The following is a 20,760-nucleotide window of genomic DNA, read 5'->3' as shown; positions in this document are numbered from 1 at the left end:
CCAAACAAAGGATTAAGTGATATACGCAACTTGCCTTGGGGAACTGACTGTCACTGACTTGAAAGTAAACACGGCACCTTACAAATCCCAGTTCCCTCCTTAGCCCAATATCACCACCTTTGCCTGGCTTTAAATGGAAATGTTAGGATTACTTCACCTCTCCGTTTTTTAAATACGTTGCAGACTGAACTGTATTCAGCAACACTCCTTGTGGGCTCCAGCTGAACTTGTATCTCAGAGGATTGTCAGAGTGCTCTGGAGCTGGCAGGCCACCGCAGAAAGAAGTGTAGGATACAACCTGTCGGATTTATCCAAAGGAAAGAAAAAAATAAGAGAAGACAGACCAGGATACAAACAGTACAGATCTACCCTGCAGAATTCCCATTAGTTCTTCAACTTTCTACTGATGTCACCCTCCAAATGGGCCAAATCAGATCTGCAGTGGACAGGGGAAACCAAAAGAATTTCACTGAGGCAGAGTGTCAAGCTGTGACACTGCAGGCACTGTCCATAAAGGAGAGGAAACCACATCACACACTGGGGCACAGCCATCTCAGTTGATGGTCTCACCAACCGGATTAGTTGGCACCAAATTCCAAGCACCACAAAAAGTACAGTGTCCAGAGTCCATTACACACCAGGACATGACCGAAAACTGGCTGTTGGTAAAGGAACAACTTTACTAAGAATATCTTGGCAGAACTACGCACTACCTGCCAACCTTACCGTAGCACCAACTTCTTTTGCCTTGTCAATACATTCCATCGCCAACATATGGTCAAGACCAGGATCCAAACCCATTTCGCTGATAACTGTAATACCAGCAGATTCTATGCTGAAAATAAGAGAAACGCAGAGCTGTCAGAATAGTCACCGTTACTGGCCTTTCATTCAGGAAATCTGTCCAACAATGGCCTAGCAGATTTTCCCCAACACCGTAAATTCTGGGCTCTGTCTGCAGCTTCGGGGAAAAAAACAGAAGCAGATGTTAAAACCTGAACAGTGACAATTGTCTAAGAGTCACTGTAGCCTTGGTTTCTCTCACTTTGCTGCAATATCTAGGGGCTGGTAGTTTTGACAAATAAGAAGTGTCTTCTTTTTTTTTTTTTTTTGAGAGAGAGCGCATGACACAAGAGCATCACAGCAAGAAGGGGAGGAGAGGCCCCTAAACCTCCCTCGTATGCAACGCTGGTTCTCTGCCTGTCCAGCTTTCTCTGTTTTATCATTTGTAGAGACACAGCATGGAAAATTCTCATCTCACTTGAATTCACATCAGTTTCCAGTACCATGACTGAGAGGGAACACAGATGAAGCTCCATGACCAAAACAACTGTCAGTCATATAAGCAGGACAACAGAAACATTAGAATAGTTAGAACTGTCACCAATCTGAGACTAATATAGGTCTGTCCAAAAGAAGGTGGCATGAAGGAGGATATTACTGTAGATACAATAAGTCAAGAAGGAGTTTTTGTTAGGGGAATGCAAAGGATGACAAACAAGCTTGCTGTCACTGGTAGAACAGGACAGCTCAGCTGCTCAGCTGGAACATCACCCAAGCTCAAATATCCAAACAGGTTTGAGAGGAGAGGGGAAGGCACATTAACATGGAATAACATGGAGCATGCAGAAAAGCACATTCCAGTGTTCAGAGCACTAGTCTGACCAGACTGGGAGATGCACTCGTTTCTCTGCTCTGCCACAGCACCACATGCAACTTTGGGCAAAGGTACTTAGTCCTCCATCATAGAAAGGGAGGGGGAAAGAATGCAGAAAACAGTAATTCACAATAAGTGTTGCAGGTGTAACAGACTGCAAAATATTCAGATAATGCACTAAAGAAGGAAGCAACACCAGGGAGATGCTACTCTCATACCTACCTCTCCTGGAGTTGTTTCATAGCTGGTGTCAAGTAGCTGGCTGTGACCAAGTTCACTTTGCTGTCAATACATTTCTTAGCAACCAAAGGATGTGCTGAATAAGGCAGCAAACTACAAATGAAGGAGAATTATGCAACATCAAAATCCAACCAGTTACTTATGCTGTCACTGGAAAGACACTCACAAATGTTTTTTGCATGCCTACAAAAGAGCTCAAGCAAATGCAAGAGTCACACCTGCCTTGCCCTAAGCAGTTTCATACCTACATCAGTGAAACACTACCCTATAGGACAAGCATTGTTGTACGCACTCAGAACAGGGCGCAGGACAATAGGGGAGTCAGTCTTTAGACAGCATCTTTTGTCACACTTCTCTTTGTAAAAAACAAACCACTGACCTCTTTTCAAGGCCACCTTCTAAACAGGCATGCTGGAGGTTTAGAAGATGCAAAACTGTAAAGCCATCCTTGAGAAAGACTGTATTACAATGATCTTGCTGAAGTACTTTGTGAAAAGCATGCTCTACATGGAAAGGAAACAACACTCATGGCATCTGTGGCAAAAGGGACAAAACGGCAAGGACTATGAAGTAATTTCCTCCCATTTCAATACCTGGAAAGAGATCTTTCTCAATGGGATAATTCAAGAGAAATGACCAAGATGTCAGAATTTTGTCTCTTTCAAACATGCAAATATGATCCCAGGAACACATACGCTGGTGGATGCAACTGGCCCCTCACACTTAGAAGGCTTTCCATGTAATTGGTGAACACTTCTGAAGAGATGCTGCAGTCAGAGCCCCTTTGAAAGAGTCCTGATGTCTCACTACATGAGAAAGTAGTGGCCAATTACAGCTACTTACATACACAAACACAATGCCAGTTTTGGGGCATTAAAAAAACCCCACCATGTTGATTTATGTCACTGATCTAGGAGAAAGAAGCAGCATGACTTAGGGTTGAGCCTATCACATTTTACACAGAATTCTTACCTGATCACAAGGTCGTGTTTCTTCACCAAAGAAGACAGCTCTTCCTCGTGCTTCAAGACATCCATATGAACTGAAGTAACATTGCTGTACTTGTTCGTTAATTGCTCCAGTTGTTCCTTCATGACAGATGCTGTTTTAAAAGTAAAACACATCAACTGTTACCTAAAGGTGAAGGTAAGTCCAAAGTGCTCCCATGCATAACGATGCTTTGCATGTACTTCCTTCTTTCCAAAGAGCAGCAGTTGCATGGACTTTTTCCTTCGCTAACAGTGGAAGAGAAATCAGGCATAAAGCACCTTACTTACCCTAAAGGACTCAGTTTTATTATCAATTGCCAGTGTCAAGTCATAGCAGTTATAACTCAAGAACAAGCATCTATAAAGAATACTTACTCTCAGAAAAACCACTCACTGCTAAATTGTGTAACAAGAAGTCTTGTAACCAGTTAGCAACTTTGTTGTTCTACTCAAAATTAACAAAAACTTGAATTGCAGTTTTCCTATCAGCAGACTAGGTCAACACAAATTATTTATGCAAAACTAGAAGTCATCTCGCTTCTTTTCCACTCTATGACAAGGTAGGCCTAGAAGATGAGATAAAGGACTGTTAAACCTATCCTTGTGCGGTAGGACACCCCAAAACCCCCTGGCTCGCTTGCATCACATGCACGTGTCCTCCCACCGTGGTATTTTACAGCAGCACTGTCTGTATCTGCCAGGTAACTGAGCACCCACATGGTAAGAAAACAGATAAACTAAACAGAAAGAAGCACTCATTCACACCTAAGTGGTTTCTCTAAAGAGAGGGAAAAAAACCCTGTTGAATCAATGCATTTCTTATCCAGAAATGTGTCACAAAAGCATCATTAACTAGTTACAAAAACCCAACACTTATTAGGCAGGGTCATGATCCACCCCAAAAGTATATTCCCATGCCCTTAACTTTGGCCCCTCATAAAAACCTGTGGCAAGATATACTTAGGGTTTTAAAAAAACATACATACAGGAGATTCAGTCTTTGGTAGCTCAGATGAACACCTGCCTAGTAACACCTGGTAAGTATTGAAACACACTGAAAAACCATTAAAAAGTTTTCAAAGAACAAGTGACCAAACCACTGATAGATAGATAGAAGCAGATTCTTTTAGAATCCTTAGAAATGCACTGTTATTTTCAATCTAGAAGCGGGTCAATTAAATAAAATGCTTGAGGGTGAAGAAGGCAAATAACAGTCACACAGGAGAGACACTTGGATGTGGATGTTCAGGCTGGAGAAAAGTCTTAGTGAAAGATCACAAAAAAGTGGCAAGAGCCATAGTAAACACTTCTATTGATACAGAAGGCAGCTCATCTGAACTTGAACAATAATCCTGTCATATGAGGTCCGAGAAAAATAAAATAAAGGTGACCAGCAGAAAAACACAACAACTCTACTATGCCCAGTGAATCAGTTTTTTGATGGTAGTAGCTGTTTCTGCAAATAGACAGACTACTCATTGACAAGCAAGAAGCTGACTACAAGTCCAGGAGGGCAAAAAGCCCAAAGAGGAAAATTTGCTTTTATTTTTCAGCCTGTGCTTGGTTTAAGTGAGACAGGAAAACCTTAACTAGTTTTAAGATCTTGATGAGCATGCAGGTTCAACACGGCTAATTAAGAGATTTAGCAAACACACACATGCCCAGAAAAGCTTCCTCCATCCCTTATTCCAAGTAGGTGTACATTTATAGATAAATCTGGCTTAAAAATATATATATATTTCAAAACTCTTTTTCAGTACATTTTAACAAAATTCCTACTTATAGCCAATAACAGCTTAGTAGCTGGAAACAAGAACAATTCACATCATTCACCATTTTCAACACGACAAAGATAAAAACATTAAGCTTTTGCTCAGGCCAAATATGAGCAAAATGCCCTGATTCAATCTTGACTAGTTTCAATATTTACCTATAGCTTAGTCCTCCCAATCCTGCATATGCTAATATTATCACTAAAAGGGAGAAATCCAATCTCTGCTTGTCCCCACTTGTTCCTTCCTATTATCTTGCTCCTACTGCCATCAGCGCTTGCCATTGTAAGGAAAGCAAACTCAAAAAGCAATCCAGGTTAAAAGCGACCTGTGTTTGCCACATCTGACCGAAAGTGAATTGGCTTCTGTGCCGGCTCACTGTGCTGCCAGCACAAGGACGGCGATGGGAACACAGCCAGGAGAACGGAGCGGGCAATGAGGGCAGCAAGTGCTGGGCACAGGCTCACAGAGAATTAAAAGCATCTGTGCCTCTAACTTAGAGCCTTATTTCCTTATGGCCTTTTCAAAGTCAATGGGAAATAAACATTGCCAGAGGGTGATTCTCTGTACCCTACTAATCAACTTGTGCTGAGAGAAGAGAGATTGGCAAAATCATCTACAAATTCAAAACAAAAAAAGTTGATTACATGAAGGTTTCCCAATTAAGATTTTCATCATTTGGATTTAAAGTGGTGTAGACAAACAGCAAATGTGGCACTGCAATGTGCATTTTACGCTTTCTTCATCTACCTGCCTGCTGCCAAATATTAGACAAGTAACACATTTGTGTCTCTTTCCTTCTGACCTTGTGTGTGTGTGTGCGTGCTGTAGAAACCACATATTTTTAAGCTACCCAGACACAAGGCACCTGCTAAGTTTGCACAGTGCTTGGCAAAACAAATCTTGCAGTTCACCTAGTTTCCCTTTCTGCTGCTGTATTGCAGGGACTAGATGCAGCCCCATTCTGCTGAGGAATGGACACTGCACAGCGCTGGGACCCTCCCTGGTCACCACATCAAGCACTGCTCATAACAAACGTGCAGCTTCCTCAGAGTTCCCCTCTTCTTCCTAGTAAATCTTTTCCCAGGGGTTAAAAGTACTATGGTTATCACCATAAAGGGGAGCAAAAGCAGCCAAGTATGAAAGTAGGACGAGGGGAAAAAAAACAAACCAAAGCAACAACAAAAATCAATATAAATACAATGGTAAGATTTAAAGGAAACCACCTCCCAGCCAAGTGTCTTTCAGGCAAGGCAGCCTGGGTTTTAAATCTGAAATCACAGAATCGGGGTAAAGTCAGCATCGAGGGTATGAAAAGGCATTTTTGAGATGCCCAGCCTTCACTATGCTACAGATCAAACCAAAACAGAGGAATAAACAACCTGGCATGTGGGGCTGATGGGAAAGTCAAGGTCCAAAGGTTTAGCACCACAGTGTTGGTTATAACAGCAGAAGCTCCACTCATGAAGACAGCTATAAAAACAACTTCATCTGGTTGTGAGAGGCTGAAAACACATCTGAGCACAAACAAAAGCAGCCAACTAGCTACAAAACCAATCCCAAGGCCAAAGCAGGTTAGAAGGAAAAATATTTCTAATTTCCCAATGGTTTGCACATGCAAACAGTAAACGTTTCATGTGGCTAAGTCATTTCCAAATCAATTATATAAACTTAAAATGCTTAGAAAGCTACAAAATCCTTTTCTGCTGTGCATAATAGCAAAGATTTTCTTTATCTGTTTTCAGAACCAGATCAATTTATTACTTATGAGAAAGGTTCTGCCATGCTAGCAGGTTTAAATAAGACATAATTTTCAGTGAAAAACAAGTGAAGTCTTACATACCAATTGTGATGTCAACGTTGGAATCTCTAGTGAGATATTCAAGTACAGGGCCAGAGACGTAGCCAGATCCGAGCAATAAAACCCTCTTCTTATTTCCCATGTTCAGGAACTGAGCGTATTCCCTAGGATGTGTTACAGGCAAAATTAAAAACCATGCAGAAGAGGGAAACTGTAAGCAGCTAAAGCTAACAGAATAAGTATGTTTTAGTAAGTCAACAAACCAAGAGCTCTATTTAGACCAAAAGTCAAGTTTCCGGCTACCTAACCCAACACCGGGTAATCACTGTCTAGTCCCGTTCCATTCTTCTGCTGCATACCTTCTAGTTTCTTTCCTCTAATATAATCAAGATGAAATCTATCAATATCTCCACTGTTTCACCAGCTGCTATTCAACAATTTTTTCCTCAGTTGTCACTATATTTTTCCCAATGACCAAATGACTGTAACGAGGTCATTTGAGTGCTCCCAAGCTATCTATGTCATGTTGGGGTGTCAGAACAAGATTCCAGGTTCTATCTTGCTTCCTTTACATCACAGGTAACAGTTAAAGTACATAAAACCATGCTGGTGAAATTGTATTTTAGATAAGTTATAGCAGATTCATCTTAGTCCATAATAGGAACATGATAGCAAATAAAAATCAAATCAAAGTTAATGCCCAAGTAAGAAATCCTGTTTGCAGACAAGAACTCAGATTTGAAAATCATCTGTGTTTCAACCAAGCTTCTACTACTCTCCTAAATAAAATTGAGTAGCTCTCATATTGACTTTCAATATAAAAGGTATCCACATCAGATTCACAGCAGATTTCTTGTTGCCAATCAGAATAACATAGTTCAGCAGTTTAAATATGCTCTCACAAATGCATAAATTGTAGCAGCAAAACACATTTTGTTTGTTTATAATTATTTTTCCATTTAGCTTAAATTTGCATGAAGTTGTAAAATTAAGATTGTAAAACTGTTTGTCTGAAGTATCATAGCTATGCAGATAAAAACTATTCATCAAATTAAAAAAATTGTCTTAAAGCACTTTTTATTGTTGAAGAAAAGGAAGCTGTTCATTGCCCTATTGTTTAACCTAATTAACGGAGACTGGGTTTTGACTTTTCCTCATGTCCTGAAAATAAATTTCAATAAATAGGTAGGACCTTCAAAGATACAGACTTATGGGAAACTTCGTAACTGTACAAGCAAGTTCCTCAATTTCCCCTTTATCTGCTGAGAGTTTACAGAGGCATATACTGAATTGTGGATTATGCCACAGAAAGAATCCTAACCTCTAGCTGACAAGCTCACAGCCACTTTACTTTAAGCTACTGTCCTTAGAAGAGAACTAACTGTATGTCCACTAAATAATGTTTGGTTCAGAGCTTTGGGGGGCTCCATATGGCACTCATAAGTCAAATTTTTGGTTGTGTTTTTTTCAGTTCAAAAATGCCCAAAATAACGAAAGGTGCTGTTGCAGCCTGCCAGAGCAATGCCTAAATATCATAGCACGACAGCAGTGGTACTACAGGGACTAAAGCATGGCATGAAGTACCCGAGCACATTTCGGGGAATAAGGCCTCAAACAACAGTGTTGAAAGACTGCCCTGAGTAAAGAGAGTTAAATCAATACCAAAAACGTCTGTATCATCTGTCTGAAGCACATTCCAGCCTGGTAACTGTGTCCGAGTATCTATAAAGTTTGAATTACTCTCCAAAGTTCCAGAGGTTCCATCCTCTCTTCCTCTGCTTTCAGGCTTAATTATTTTTTTTAAAGTTATTCTTTTCAATTTATTAAATCTGAATAGGATGTACCAATATATCACCTCTCTAATCTATCTAAATCAGTACTATAGGTTACTGTATGTTTTGACCTTCGTACAAGTTTTACGGATTTGATTTTTTTTTTAAAGTTAAATCATTATTTAATCCATTCACAGAAAGCCTCCTAAGCCCATCATATCCCTTCGTATGACAAACCCAAGGACCTTTCTCCTCCTACTATCAATTCTAATAGAACATCTTCTGCCACAGCTACACACTCATGGGCAAGGGAAGAGAATTTCTCGTCATCCTTTACTCATGGTGACCAGCAGGGGTATGCAGGAGCTTGGAGCAACAGTGTTGATGAAGGAGAGACCTCCTATATGAAAGAAAGCTGGATTTTGCAATCAAACTTCTTATCATATTTATCAAAAACTTTTCCAGGGCCTAGAATGAGGTCACGTGTGGATCGAACATAGCATGTCTGCTCTAGGACAGGCACAAACATGAGCTGCCAAATGACCCATCAAGAGTGGGAACAGAGTTTACAGTCCCAGAAAAGACCATTTCAGATTATGCCTGTTCTCTACATAAAAGTTTAAATCATTCAGTTATGTTAATCTACGAACAAATAACAGTAATACTTGGAGGTCCCCATTGTTAACGCGATATTCTACTGCAGCTGTGGATGAGGAACAAGTAGCAGGCATGAAGCAAGTAAAGGTGAAAAGATGGAGAAAAGTTCAATAAATCAAACTGCTCCTGCATTCTGATGGCACCCAAGACAGTTCAGCTCATATAGTCTGGCTATCCTATGTCTGAAATGTTCATTTACATCCAAAGGGTATAAGCAATTAGTCTAAATAGAGCCCTCAGAAACTACACTAGGCAGAACATAATACATTGTTAGAGTAACAACACAAGCCAGGTAATTCCTACAGGCTCTAAACAAGAGCCTATCTCTAGCTAAACCAGCACACTTCAAGCAGTAAACTTCCTGCTTTCATTTGCATTATCTCAAAATTTTGCAAAGTAAAGGAGGGTTTTGTTAGCAGGTCTTGCTTTTCTGACAGCCAAGTGAGCAACACAAATGAACATCACATGCAACACAGAGGTCTGCAGACACATCAAAAATCTACCCACAAAAAACCCCTTGGGAATGAAGTCTCCAGATTCTCAGGGCAGCTCACACAAGACCACGCAAGTGATTATGCAGAAAGAAAAAAAAAAAAAAAAAAAGATCAGAAGCAAACAGCATGTTACTTTGGGTGGAAAACATACCTATAGTTCATCATGCACAAGTTCACAACCAGAACTCCCAAAGTTCCCCAAGTAAATTGGAGAAGTGTGGCATGCAGAAGTCAACCCAGCATGCTTTCAGTGCACAGTGCGTGCAGTGCTTGTGGTCAGGCCAATTTCAGTTTCTACATGACGTACAATGCAGCTGGCACTGACCATGAATACGAAGACAGAGGTGCCCACTTCTTGTTAAATTAACACTTTTCATAGGTAAATAGGTGTTCTTGAATAATAGGGAGCAAGAGGAAGGGATATAGAGGTTATTTATACTTTTGTTAGCTTAATCCACTCCATGTTGCTTCTTTCATGCTACCACTGGCTGGTAACTACCGAGACAGGGCACAGATGAAGTGGTACCTAAAGCTGTAGCTACAGGAGTGTAATGAAAAGTCTGAGAGTCTCACAGAGGCTCCTGAATACATCCAGCCACAGAACAATGCTGTGCAGCACAGCATTTGAGCCATAGGAGAGGAAACCAGATTCAAGAGAACCTTTCCTTTCAGTCATTCCTTTCAAAGCACTGCATGTTATAACCATTTTAAAAGGGCAAGGAGGAACAGAATAATACTGGCATGTGGCTGTTTTCTGCTTCTGATAAAACACTCTTGATAGCATAAGAAAGAGAAAAATGACCATTTTCTCAACTTCAATGTAAGTTAGTAATAATAATTCAGACAATGTTCATGAACAAAGAAGGAAACCATAAAGCTAGGAGACATTTATATCAGTGCAATATAGCAGCAGACCATCAAATCACAAGAGAAAATAAATACAAAAGGGGAGAGAAAATGCAGGACTTTTTAAAATCCTCAACCACACAAACTTTAAGAAGTTACACATTACCTGTTCTCCCTCAATTTCTGGATATATTCATACTTAGCTGTCAGTGAGCCATTGGATGCAATCACTGCCTAGAAGCACAAAAAACACATGTTGAGGGGGTTTTGTACCTGTATGTTTTAAAGCAGAGGAAGGTACACAGAGAGGCAAATTGCAAAACTTACATCTCGAACAACAGATGAGTAATTCTGGCTTTCAAGAGGGTCTGAGCCTTCTGATAACAGCTATGGAGAGAAGTTTTTCAAATCAGGTCATTTTATTTCCCTTGTGTTTTTGTTTTGGTTTGGTTTTGAGTAAAACACCAAGATTCTAAGCAACATTTAAATACATGCAACCATACCAACATCTTGTAGATCTGAAATTCTCCTGGCCCTGATCAGTGTCATTCAACTTTCAATAAAATGCAGGAATTCAAACAGCAGTCTGATTGTGAGCGGTTGTTGAGTGCCACAAGAAAATCAGATTTAGACCTCTACTGCAGGGTTCAGGAGCAATGAACTACCTGCCAGAGCCTGTTTTCTGCATACAGAAAGTGTTCCTGACAAATCCCTAAGACATCCAGGTCACCAAAGTCTCGTTCACATATTGCTTTTCGAAAGTATTGCCTCAATACGTAGAAAGGTTTGGATTTGTGTTTTATTTTTTTTAAGTACAAAGTCAGTTATGTTCTACAGCAGATTCCTTTTGAATGTATACAGGAGACCAGAAAAGCAACAAATAAGCAGATCAAAGTCCAAGTCTTTTACCTTCTTGTTGGACACAAAAGACCTTACCATTTCTTCGATATACGGGAAAAGCATATCGCCAAAGTACTCTGTTGCTTCTATAGGAAGCTGCGCTGGCAGATTGTCAATAGAACACATCAGAATCCCAGAGCCTTCCACACTGAGAGAGAGAACACAACTCTTCTAAACTACTTCTCCTTTGTATCTGAAAGGTACCACCTTTCAGAAGTGTTTTAAATGCATGACTTTTCAATATAATATTCCACTGTACAAATTACAAAGGAAAGCAATAAAAATTCAAGGCTCTCCCACCTGTCATGAATAATATGCTGGTCAGCATCATACATACAAAATGGACTGTCAATTGTTGTACACTCCGTCATAAATTCTATAGATCCTCCAGTGTCTGCTGAAATGTCGCATATTGCCAGAAGTCTAAAGTGATTAAATGAAAGAGAAAGAAATAGAGCATGATCCAAATTATTAAGAAACATATGTACAAGAGACCATAAGTGAATAGGAAATAAAAGAAACATGAGAATATCTATCAGACTTGTAGTTTAATTCATCTTAACCAATTTAGAAGTCAACACAAACAATGACCTCCAGAAACATAATGGAAATCTGGCCCTACTGGCCCATTTCCATTCATGTCAAAGGGATCCATATCTCATGTTTAACTTCGCAAAGACCAGGAGAATCCACTCATCCGTCTTTTTTTTTCTGCACTCCATGTACTGTCAAGACTTCCCCTTCATTATTCATCTACCAGTTCCCCTAAGCTGTCGCTAGGCAGTCCTGCACTACAAGAACTTCATTATTGCAAAGGGAAACCAAAAGAGATGACTGCCTCCTTCCAGTTCACAGGCAGATGGCACAGATGGAGCACTCATTCAGCCTAACTCACAACCTCTGACTGCACTCAAGGTTAACACTTAAATTTTTTATTTATCAAGTGAGAGAGAGAAAAGTGTCAGGAATGGGCAAAGAAGAGACAAAGGCCTGCTTCTTCACAAGAATACATTGCCGTATCCTGCCCAAATCCATCCCCAGGCCAGTCTCCCAGAGAGATATTATACAGGGCTGTTAGAGAAAGGGTGAGCTCCTACCCACACTGAAAGCGGTCTAACCCTGGATTTGTACTCCATATTCCATCCTTACAGCTATTCAGGGTTGTGTGGCATTGCAGCTACTTGCTACAGAAGTCAGCAATGTTAAGGAACAGTTACTGAACTTGTACAAGACAAATGACAGGGTCGGAAGAACTTCTCCAACAAACTCTGCTCAGGCACAGAAACTTCTAGGAATAATGGTGCTGTAGGCACATTTCCCAAAAGTCATATGGTTTGTATTGTATTCTGCACAAGGATCAATGGCAGAACTACCATTGCAGAAAGACGACGATACCTGTCAATCATTTGCACTGTTACGTTTGCAGAAACTCCAAATTGTGAAAAGAAGATTTGCAAAGCACAGAAGAACGAATGCAAAATCAATGGGGTGTTTTGCAACATGCAAGAGGAACAATGTAAGAAACAGAATGATTTCATAGATACTGTGGTGCAACTGCCTAGCACTACAACTTAATCATGGTGCTGCAGAATTGTTACAAGTGAACAGAAGTGTCTTACTTGTGTGGTAACTCAGGACAGCCCTCCACTGCAGCAGCAGCAGACCTAACTGGCGTCAACAGCTTCTGAGCATCCTGTCGACTTAACAAGCGAGGAGTATTTTGTTCCCAGTATATGCCATTAATTAAACAAGTTGTGTAGGGTGCAATCTGCAAAGAAAGTTACAATACTTTAAGAAGCTGACAGCACCTTGTCTAATGTTTTAAATGAATGCTCTCTCAATTGATGGATATGCAAAGGTGTAGTAACTACCAACAATCCATGTGAAACCTTTCATAAAAGAACAGAAGAGATGCTCACATCAGTGTTAAAGCGAGAAGTGTAAAGTTCTGGATGTTTATCATAGTCTACTGGATCATATAGTCCATCATGTTTCCTTATAAGATGATGGTGACGACTTAACACTGTCCCATAGACTTTTCTGAGGTCTGAGGTATAAAAAAAAAAAAAAAAAAGGTAGCTGTTATACTTGGACAAAAACAGCTCCAGTGTTCTCAGTCACTTTATTGACATGGCATACCTCCAGATCTGGAAACTTCCTTTAACTCATGTGGTTCCACAAACTCATATGGGAGGGCACTGAACATTTCTTGAGCACCCTGTAAACCATGAAGTAGGATTCAGAATGAGCAGTGAATAAGAGAGTAGTGTAACACTGCTCATCTCATGTGTGAAAACAAATATAAAAACACCACGCACAACTTAACAGGCCTGCCAGAGCATATCTTCAGAGACATACAAACTGTTTCACACATACTCTTGCTTATCCAAAACAAAGCTGCCTCATCTCTACGTACAAAGAATTTACAGCATTCCCCATTACTGCAGGATGCCTGACCCACAACCCAGTGTCTGGTTTATATTTCTAATGGCAGCGCCAAGACGCCTCAGCTCCACCACAATAGATGGTTCTGCTGCCACTCTGAGGAGCAGTTTCTCTTTAGGGAAGACCCCTGAAGCTACTCCTCATCAACCAGGCTGTTCTAAGGGAAAAGAACTTCAAGATGACTTTCCCAAAGAGCTGTGATTATAGAACACAGGCCTTCCAGTCACACCAGCCTTTTGACAAAAAGACAAACATTTACATAGGCAGTGATTTCACTTTATAGCTGGAGCCTTGTCAATTGATCTTGGTTGCCAAAACCAGGAGTAAGCCTTTTCCCTATGTTGTAAAACATAGTTCTAAAGTCCAGCACTTGTAAGCCAAGTCAACGCTATAGAAACAGATATAAAAACACAGCAAGCATTAGAAAAAGTAATTATTTCTCCCATACTTTAATGGGGTGATCCAACATACCTTGTGAGCCCAGAGTCAACAGAGGGGAAAGAGTGAGACAAAAATGCAGGTGGGAAAGGAGAGAGGAGCAGTAAGACTTAGCCCATTTTTCATGGCAAGAAGTTAGCGTGGTCAGCCTTGTCAGGCATGTTCTCATCTTAAAGGCATTAGTTTAGGGTATTACTGGCAAAGGAAAACCTGAAGTCCAAGCAAACAAAATGAACTCATCAATCCTTTTAACCTGCTATGTATCAAATGCCAAGAAGTTCTATTAAAATAATGTAGCATTTAGTCTTGAATACAGAATTCTTACCTTAGAAACATTACCAGTGCCTGTAAACACAAATGTTAAGGGCCCAACTGACTTTGGCATCAATCCCAATGAAATTTCATACCCGGCATCCCGTACTGCCTGCACAGCCTGACTGCTATTCCTGTAGTTATGTGCCATCCCAATGTGCTGAAATGAAAGGCAGAGAATCGTCAGGAAATTTTCCATATTCAAATACAGATAATTAGCAGATGCCTGAATGTCATTTGGCTAAAGAAAAATACATACACATATACTCTTACCATGAAGGGAGTGTGATGTCCCAGAGCTAAAAATCGTAATCCCAATCCATGCAGAATGTTGATCATTCCTATTGTTTAAAAACAAAGAAGAATCAGATCATCAGTGTTAATTATGAATATGCAGAGTTAAAAACTGCAGAGACTGACTAAAGTCTAAAATCATGCTGGATATTTTTGCCCATGTTTTAATATTAATACTTCTAAAGAAAGTCTACACGGAACCAGGGAAGGAGAAATTCAATAGCAGGCCATGCTTAAACCTGCTCTTGGCCCACATTATGCATTCCAGCACTATTTAATACTCAGATATCCTTTTATGAGATGCATCCACATCACGAAGATTCCAAAGAAGGCGATAATAAGGAGAGTCTTCTGAACAAACAGAGTTAAGTTCAGTAGAAAGGAATCAGAACCATGCCTCACAAAAATCAGTGTGAATGAATAACAGATTGACAAACAGATGTTGTTCAGACTCACAGGACTGACAGCAGCCACTTCTTTCAAAAGCCTGTTCAGTTGATCTCTTGATATTTAGTCTGCGTCAGATTAGTTGAATAGACAAATGAGACTTCAAGACAACATAAAATAGTAGATTTGCCAGAAATCCACAGGACTACTTGACGTCTCATCAAAATTAGGGAGCACAGTACGGAATGGAAAAAGATCTTAAAAGCAAGAGTTTAAAAAGCGTTGCAAGCCTCAACTTTCATGAAACAGACAACCAGAAGTTCTACAAGAAGTTACTTGTTGCAAGCCTGCCTTTATTTTATGCACTATACCTGCTACACCAGCCCACTTTCCAAAGGCCACAACTCGCATTCCTTTATGATCAACCATTTTTTCATAGTCAAACAGCCGAATTTCCTGAAAATACATAGCAAACTGAGTATTAAAATTTCCAGTGAATGCCATCAGTGGCACGTTGCTCTCCTAGGAACTACTTTTTCTATGCCTTTGTAGTCCTTCATGAGAGAGGCTGATGGGCATATATGGAAAAGCAAATAATTCATAACTAGATTTAAGTATAAAAATAAAAGCCTAAAGGTTGCATTGAACTCTTGTTTTAAAGAGTCTCTGCACTGCCCACACACTCGTGGCACAGAGCTGCCCAACGTGCCCCTCCAGCTGCTGCAGACCCATTCACATCCTCTGCCAAGAGGCTCCTCATTTCTGAGTGAACCGGCTGCCTCCCTCTGTAACAACCAGGTTAATAACTTCTCAACAAGCCTTTGTGCTCACACAGCACAAATCTCTCTGGAGCAGACAATGCTTGCAACTCATCTACCTTATGCACATGAACAGAGCAGCGCTGCAAGCAGGAGATCCTCTGGGCAAGAAATCCTCAGCTCCAGGAAAAGACACTGAAAACAGTCATCATTTGCTGTCTCAGATACGCACACTGCAAGTGACAATACCAGGCAGCAAGCTTTTGATCACGCTCCAGCAGTAACTTCAGTTTCCACCCCATGCCAACAGCCAACTGTCTTCACTATGGCACCATTTACCTGTCTTAGAATCTCATCCAAAAGGCGCATGTTTGCCTCTTGGGCTTTAATAGTGTGAGAGAAGAAGGCATAGTTCTTCTTAGGGATTAATTTGTCCTCTGGAGGTCTCTTCACACCTACTATCAGAGAAGCCTCAGAAATATCTTCTTGAATAATGCTACCTGCTTTGACGTAATCCTATGAAAGAGAAAAATCCAAGTAAATTTTTCTGGGTTTTTTCATATTCAGATCTCAGCACATAAGCAACTAGAACTGAGGACAAATAGATAATTCTACAAAGCAGCAACAAGTTACTGCATGCAACACATTCACAAACCTCTTTATCAAAAGGAGTATCAAATATAAAATGAATTTCCGTGCCAATATCCTATTATACAAGGCCAAAATATAATTATGTGTTGGCAAAATCCTTCATCTTAAAATCACAGACTACAAAAAAGATAATTTACAACATTTAAAGTATCTTACAGTATTGCAATAATGCACATTCTTTTGTAAGATTTTGAAATACTTGGAAGCAAGTTTAGAGAAGTCTGACAAATTAATCTGAAGATTGATGATGTGATTTTATAAAATTATATATGACTAAGTACAAGCAGCAGAGCAATTTCTAAAAGAATGTTTTTCCATATTAAAATTTATTTTTGTTCTCCCTTATCTCAAAAACATATTAAAACTCCATCTTTCAATATCATAGTTATGTACCTAATGTGATCTGTGCTTTGGTGAAAACCAGTACTGTGTCTTAATTAAAAGGTGATATGTGCAAGTGATCACTAATTCCCTACTTACATTTCTATTTTTATCTGTTGGCTCAGATACCTTACAGCACAGTATTACTGCTGGTACAAGAACTGTAAAAGCTCCCACTCCTGAAGCTCACAGCATTAAAGAGAAAAAAAAAAAACCAACTCCTCATTTTACATGAGGAATGGGATTGAAGCAGGAATGGGATTCACGAGATTAGTCCTTCCTCTTTTTTTTACATATGCTTATTTTTAGAGTGTAGCCTCCATACAAACAGAAGACAAAACCACCAATGTTAAATAAATTCCCAAGTTTCTACTCCAAGATTACCTAGAACTTCTTGAGAGACAGATGAAAGGGCAAGAAATCAATAAAAACAACTCCAAAAATCCACCAGTGTGCCAACATTACATTAAAAGGCTAAACAAACTACTCCTTTTTCTCTCCACTAGGACACAATGACTCCTCATTTAACAACAAAATTATTAATACGTTTTCTCATGCATATCCTTTGAATAGTGTTTTTCCTGCACTATGGTTAACTAACTCAAAACGGGACCTTACCTTTTCATGGATGGCTCTCCGGTTTGACGGCTGCACCAAGACCTTGTAACCCATCTGTGTCAGTTCCTTAACATGCTTTGGTGCTAGAGGTGCTCTTCTTTCCCACGCATTGACATCTTCTCTCCTAATTGCCAGCACGGACTTACAATGGTGCCAGCACTTAGCGTGATGGAATGCACACCTACCATTTGTGTGACTAAAGGCTCGGAGCATGGTGAAGCCTGATGGCAGCAAAGACAAAGCAGTAAAATAATACATGTGTATGTGTGCTTCAAACATTGTTTGTGCAAAAGTTCTGGTCTCCTTTAACATCTGTTGTAAAACACAAATCACATACTTTATACTCTGCTCTTGTGAGACATGAATTTATGTTCAGTGTATTTTGTTGCATCTCAGTTTGGCAGGATGTCACTACAGAAAGAAATTATTTGTACTACTGTAAAGGGAGGCTTTTAATGTGTCCAGTGTACCAAATTTTTAATTACATGGCTTAAAAAGAACGCTGGAAACTTAAAGATACCAATTAAATTCATTTGCCAGCATAAATATCAAAAGATTAATCAAAGTTTGCATTAAGAACAGTAAGAGGTAATACACTGAAAGAAGGTAAAACACAGGCTATAATGCAAACAGTTGATAAAAAGAGAAAGGAAAATATACTAATTCTTACATAAGCTGAAAATGGAAGATAGGACGAGACCTTAACTATTGCTTAGCAGTCAGCCTATGTGTGGCCAGGAGTGACAGCTTTTCTCCCTACTTAAAATTTTACTCAAAGTGGAAAGCTTCATTGGGACATATTCCCACTGCAGAGTGGGAATTATTTTTATTTTCTCTCTCCTCCTCTTCACTCCCAGTGAAGCATTTGTGGCACTGCTCAGCTCTGCAGTGAATGGCAAGGGCTCTGCACAGGTCCAGCACCAAATACCTGGGAGGCTACGGACTTCAGATATCTATGCAATTAAAAGATGTGGATCTCAAAGACAGAGGCTTCAAAGATGTGAAGTTTGTTTCCAAAGCGATTTAAATGATAATTACATAAACCTCTGTATCCAAATAAATTGGAAAATCCCGATTGTCCTCATGCCTCAGTATTGTAAAATCTCTCTATACCTAAGCCTTAAGAAGTTCTATTTAACTCCAGGCATGCTTAAACAGAAAAATTAGCATGCTAAGGAAGGCACAAACAGAAGCACATAGTCCTCTACATTAGCTCTGAGTGTGGTCTTCCTACCATCATTAAATTTGTCCACCAGCAGAAGTTGCTGTAAAGAATTTGGAATTACTTTATGACACTGGTCTTCAGCATGATAAGAGGATCTTCAGACAGCAGGTCTGCACCTCTCAAAAGCAGAGGAAGTCTTGCCACACAATGTCACTGTTACTGCACACTAAAATGTAACAATGGGAGCAGTTCCTATGCAGAAATCAGTGCACCGTACACCTCACACCCAAGCCTGCAGTGAAGCAAATTTCTCTCATACAAGGAGTCCCACAGGAAGAAAAATGCCACTTTCGGGAGGGAGTGACCTGTCCCGCACTTACGGGGTTGAGGAGGAATGAGGGCAGTAAGCAAACACTCCGTGTGACGTCTGGCAGGCCAGAAGCTCTTTCGCACGCCTCCCTGCTTATGCTCCGGCTTAGCCACAGAGATATGGATACCCTGCTGCAAAAGTGAAAGCAACTTCAGAATTCAAAGCCTGCAGACCCGGTGAACCCTCCCCGGCATGTCAGCTGAGCGAGAGGGATGAACAGGCACCGGCTCTTCTGCAAACAGGCTGCGTGTGGGACCTGTTCCACACAACACCGAGCTTCACCGACACTAAAATAATGTCGAGCAATACAACAAAGGAACAAAAAAAAAAAAAAAAAAAAAAAACAAGAAAGCAACAACAACAACAAAACCAAAACAGTAATGCATTTGATTACAGCACACAATTTGAATATGACCCTGTTTCTAGAGTGAGCTGAATGCACTTACAGGTCAACTTGCGCCTCCACTTACTACTTGAGACCCAGCTAAACGAAAGTGCCGGCGCTGCCAGCGCGTCCCGCCGCCCTGGGCCGGCACCCGTGGGTCTCACGGGGCCCCTCCCGCCAGGAGGGACGATGCGCAGAATTACATACGAGTCCCCACGGAGGGAGGCAGCAGCCGCGCAGCCGGCGGGCGGCAGCGGCCGCGAGAGGCCGGGGCGAAGCGGCCGCGGGAGGCCGGGGCGAAGCGGCCGCCCCGCCGGCAGCGCTGCCCGCGCGGGGGCCAACCCGGCCGCGCTCGCTGCCCGGGGCAGCGCCGGGCACGGCCGCGGGGGAGGCGGCGGGGGCGGCGGGCGGCGCGGTACGTACCTGAGGCAGCGGAGGCAGCCCGGCCGCGCGGCGCGCTCCCCGCTCCGGCCCGCAGCCAGCGCCCCGCCGACGCCCAGGGCGGCAGCCAACCGCGAGCCGCCCACCGGGTACGGCCTTCGCTGCCCGCCAATGGGAAGGGGCGCTGGTCGTGACGTCACGGCGCGGCCGGCACGCCCCCTCAACGCCCGGTTCGTGGCAGGCCTCGCGCCCCCGCCAAACCGCCCCCCGGCGCCTGAGGGGGCCCCGGGCGCGGCCCGGGCCGGGGGGCGGCGGCGCCGAGAGGAGCCCCGCGGGACGCACCGCGGGCCTTGCAGGCTCCCCGCAACGGCACAGCGACCCCCCAACGCGGGTACAACCGCCCCCGCCAGCACCCCGCACAGGGGCCTCCCCGCGCCGTGCCCGGAGCGAGGCCCAGCACAGGCCGCACCTGACCCCGACACGGCCCCCACCGGTCCCCTGTGCACGCCTTTCCTGTGACACATCGGCTCAAATTAGTTATGGACGTTCAGTCACGTTGTTCCTTCAAAGTGCCTTTAACATGTTACAGGAAACGGTAAAAGCTATTTTGTCTGACCAATGGAAATGGTACGTGGTTTGTTATGTCTGCTGTTGCCAGTTTTCAGTTGGAACTTGGGCCTTGAGTCAGGCCCTTCATGCTGGGCCTCAACTGCTAAGTTGGCTCATCACAAATAGTAACAGGATGTTGTAACTATAAATCACAACAATTACAACGGTGTAAGAAACCAAAGCAAAGCCACATGCTGGGCTTGTGGGGTGAGGAAGAGCTTTCCTGTGGGAGGAAGGGCAGCTGCACAGTGGGGCAAGCACACCTCGGCGGGTCTCCACAGGGCAGGTGCAGCTGCTGTTACCAGTTCCTCTTAGACGTGAGGACCTGGCTGCAGAGCATGAGAACGTGAGGCGTTGTGCCTGCACTCAGCAGAGCAACAAGGACCAAAGGGTTTCAGGAGGATTCGTTCTCATCTCACTGCCACAGCCAGGTCTTGC

General features: G+C 41.9%; 1 protein-coding gene across 3 annotated transcripts in view; it reads right to left on the bottom strand.

Moving 5' to 3' along the window:
- The window catches only part of AASS (aminoadipate-semialdehyde synthase), a 30,660-nt gene extending 10,837 nt beyond the window's left edge, over positions 1-19,823 (bottom strand). The window contains exons 1-20 of one of the 3 annotated variants that reach the window (XM_065642806.1): positions 19,756-19,823; positions 18,958-19,078; positions 17,413-17,633; positions 16,102-16,278; positions 15,376-15,460; positions 14,597-14,664; positions 14,337-14,483; positions 13,268-13,346; positions 13,048-13,175; positions 12,748-12,896; positions 11,429-11,551; positions 11,165-11,276; positions 10,556-10,615; positions 10,395-10,462; positions 9,396-9,437; positions 6,502-6,623; positions 2,870-2,999; positions 1,880-1,990; positions 727-835; positions 158-298 (exon numbers count right to left, since the gene is read on the bottom strand). In XM_065642806.1, the coding sequence (XP_065498878.1) occupies positions 158-298; positions 727-835; positions 1,880-1,990; positions 2,870-2,999; positions 6,502-6,623; positions 9,396-9,437; positions 10,395-10,462; positions 10,556-10,615; positions 11,165-11,276; positions 11,429-11,551; positions 12,748-12,896; positions 13,048-13,175; positions 13,268-13,346; positions 14,337-14,483; positions 14,597-14,664; positions 15,376-15,460; positions 16,102-16,278; positions 17,413-17,625 (2,064 nt within the window). In that variant the 5' untranslated portion in view covers positions 17,626-17,633; positions 18,958-19,078; positions 19,756-19,823. Of the gene's footprint in view, positions 1-157; positions 299-726; positions 836-1,879; positions 1,991-2,869; positions 3,000-6,501; positions 6,624-9,395; positions 9,438-10,394; positions 10,463-10,555; positions 10,616-11,164; positions 11,277-11,428; positions 11,552-12,747; positions 12,897-13,047; positions 13,176-13,267; positions 13,347-14,336; positions 14,484-14,596; positions 14,665-15,375; positions 15,461-16,101; positions 16,279-17,412; positions 17,634-18,957; positions 19,079-19,755 lie in introns of those variants that run through there. The other 2 variants (XM_065642816.1, XM_065642825.1) reach the window with 2 other exon arrangements.
- Positions 19,824-20,760: the final 937 nt, after the last annotated feature.

Source organism: Caloenas nicobarica, chromosome 1, assembly GCF_036013445.1.
Source record: "Caloenas nicobarica isolate bCalNic1 chromosome 1, bCalNic1.hap1, whole genome shotgun sequence".
NCBI classification, from domain to species: domain Eukaryota; kingdom Metazoa; phylum Chordata; class Aves; order Columbiformes; family Columbidae; genus Caloenas; species Caloenas nicobarica.
The sequence above is the reverse complement of the archived record's forward strand: the minus strand, read 5'-3'. Positions and strand labels throughout refer to the sequence as shown.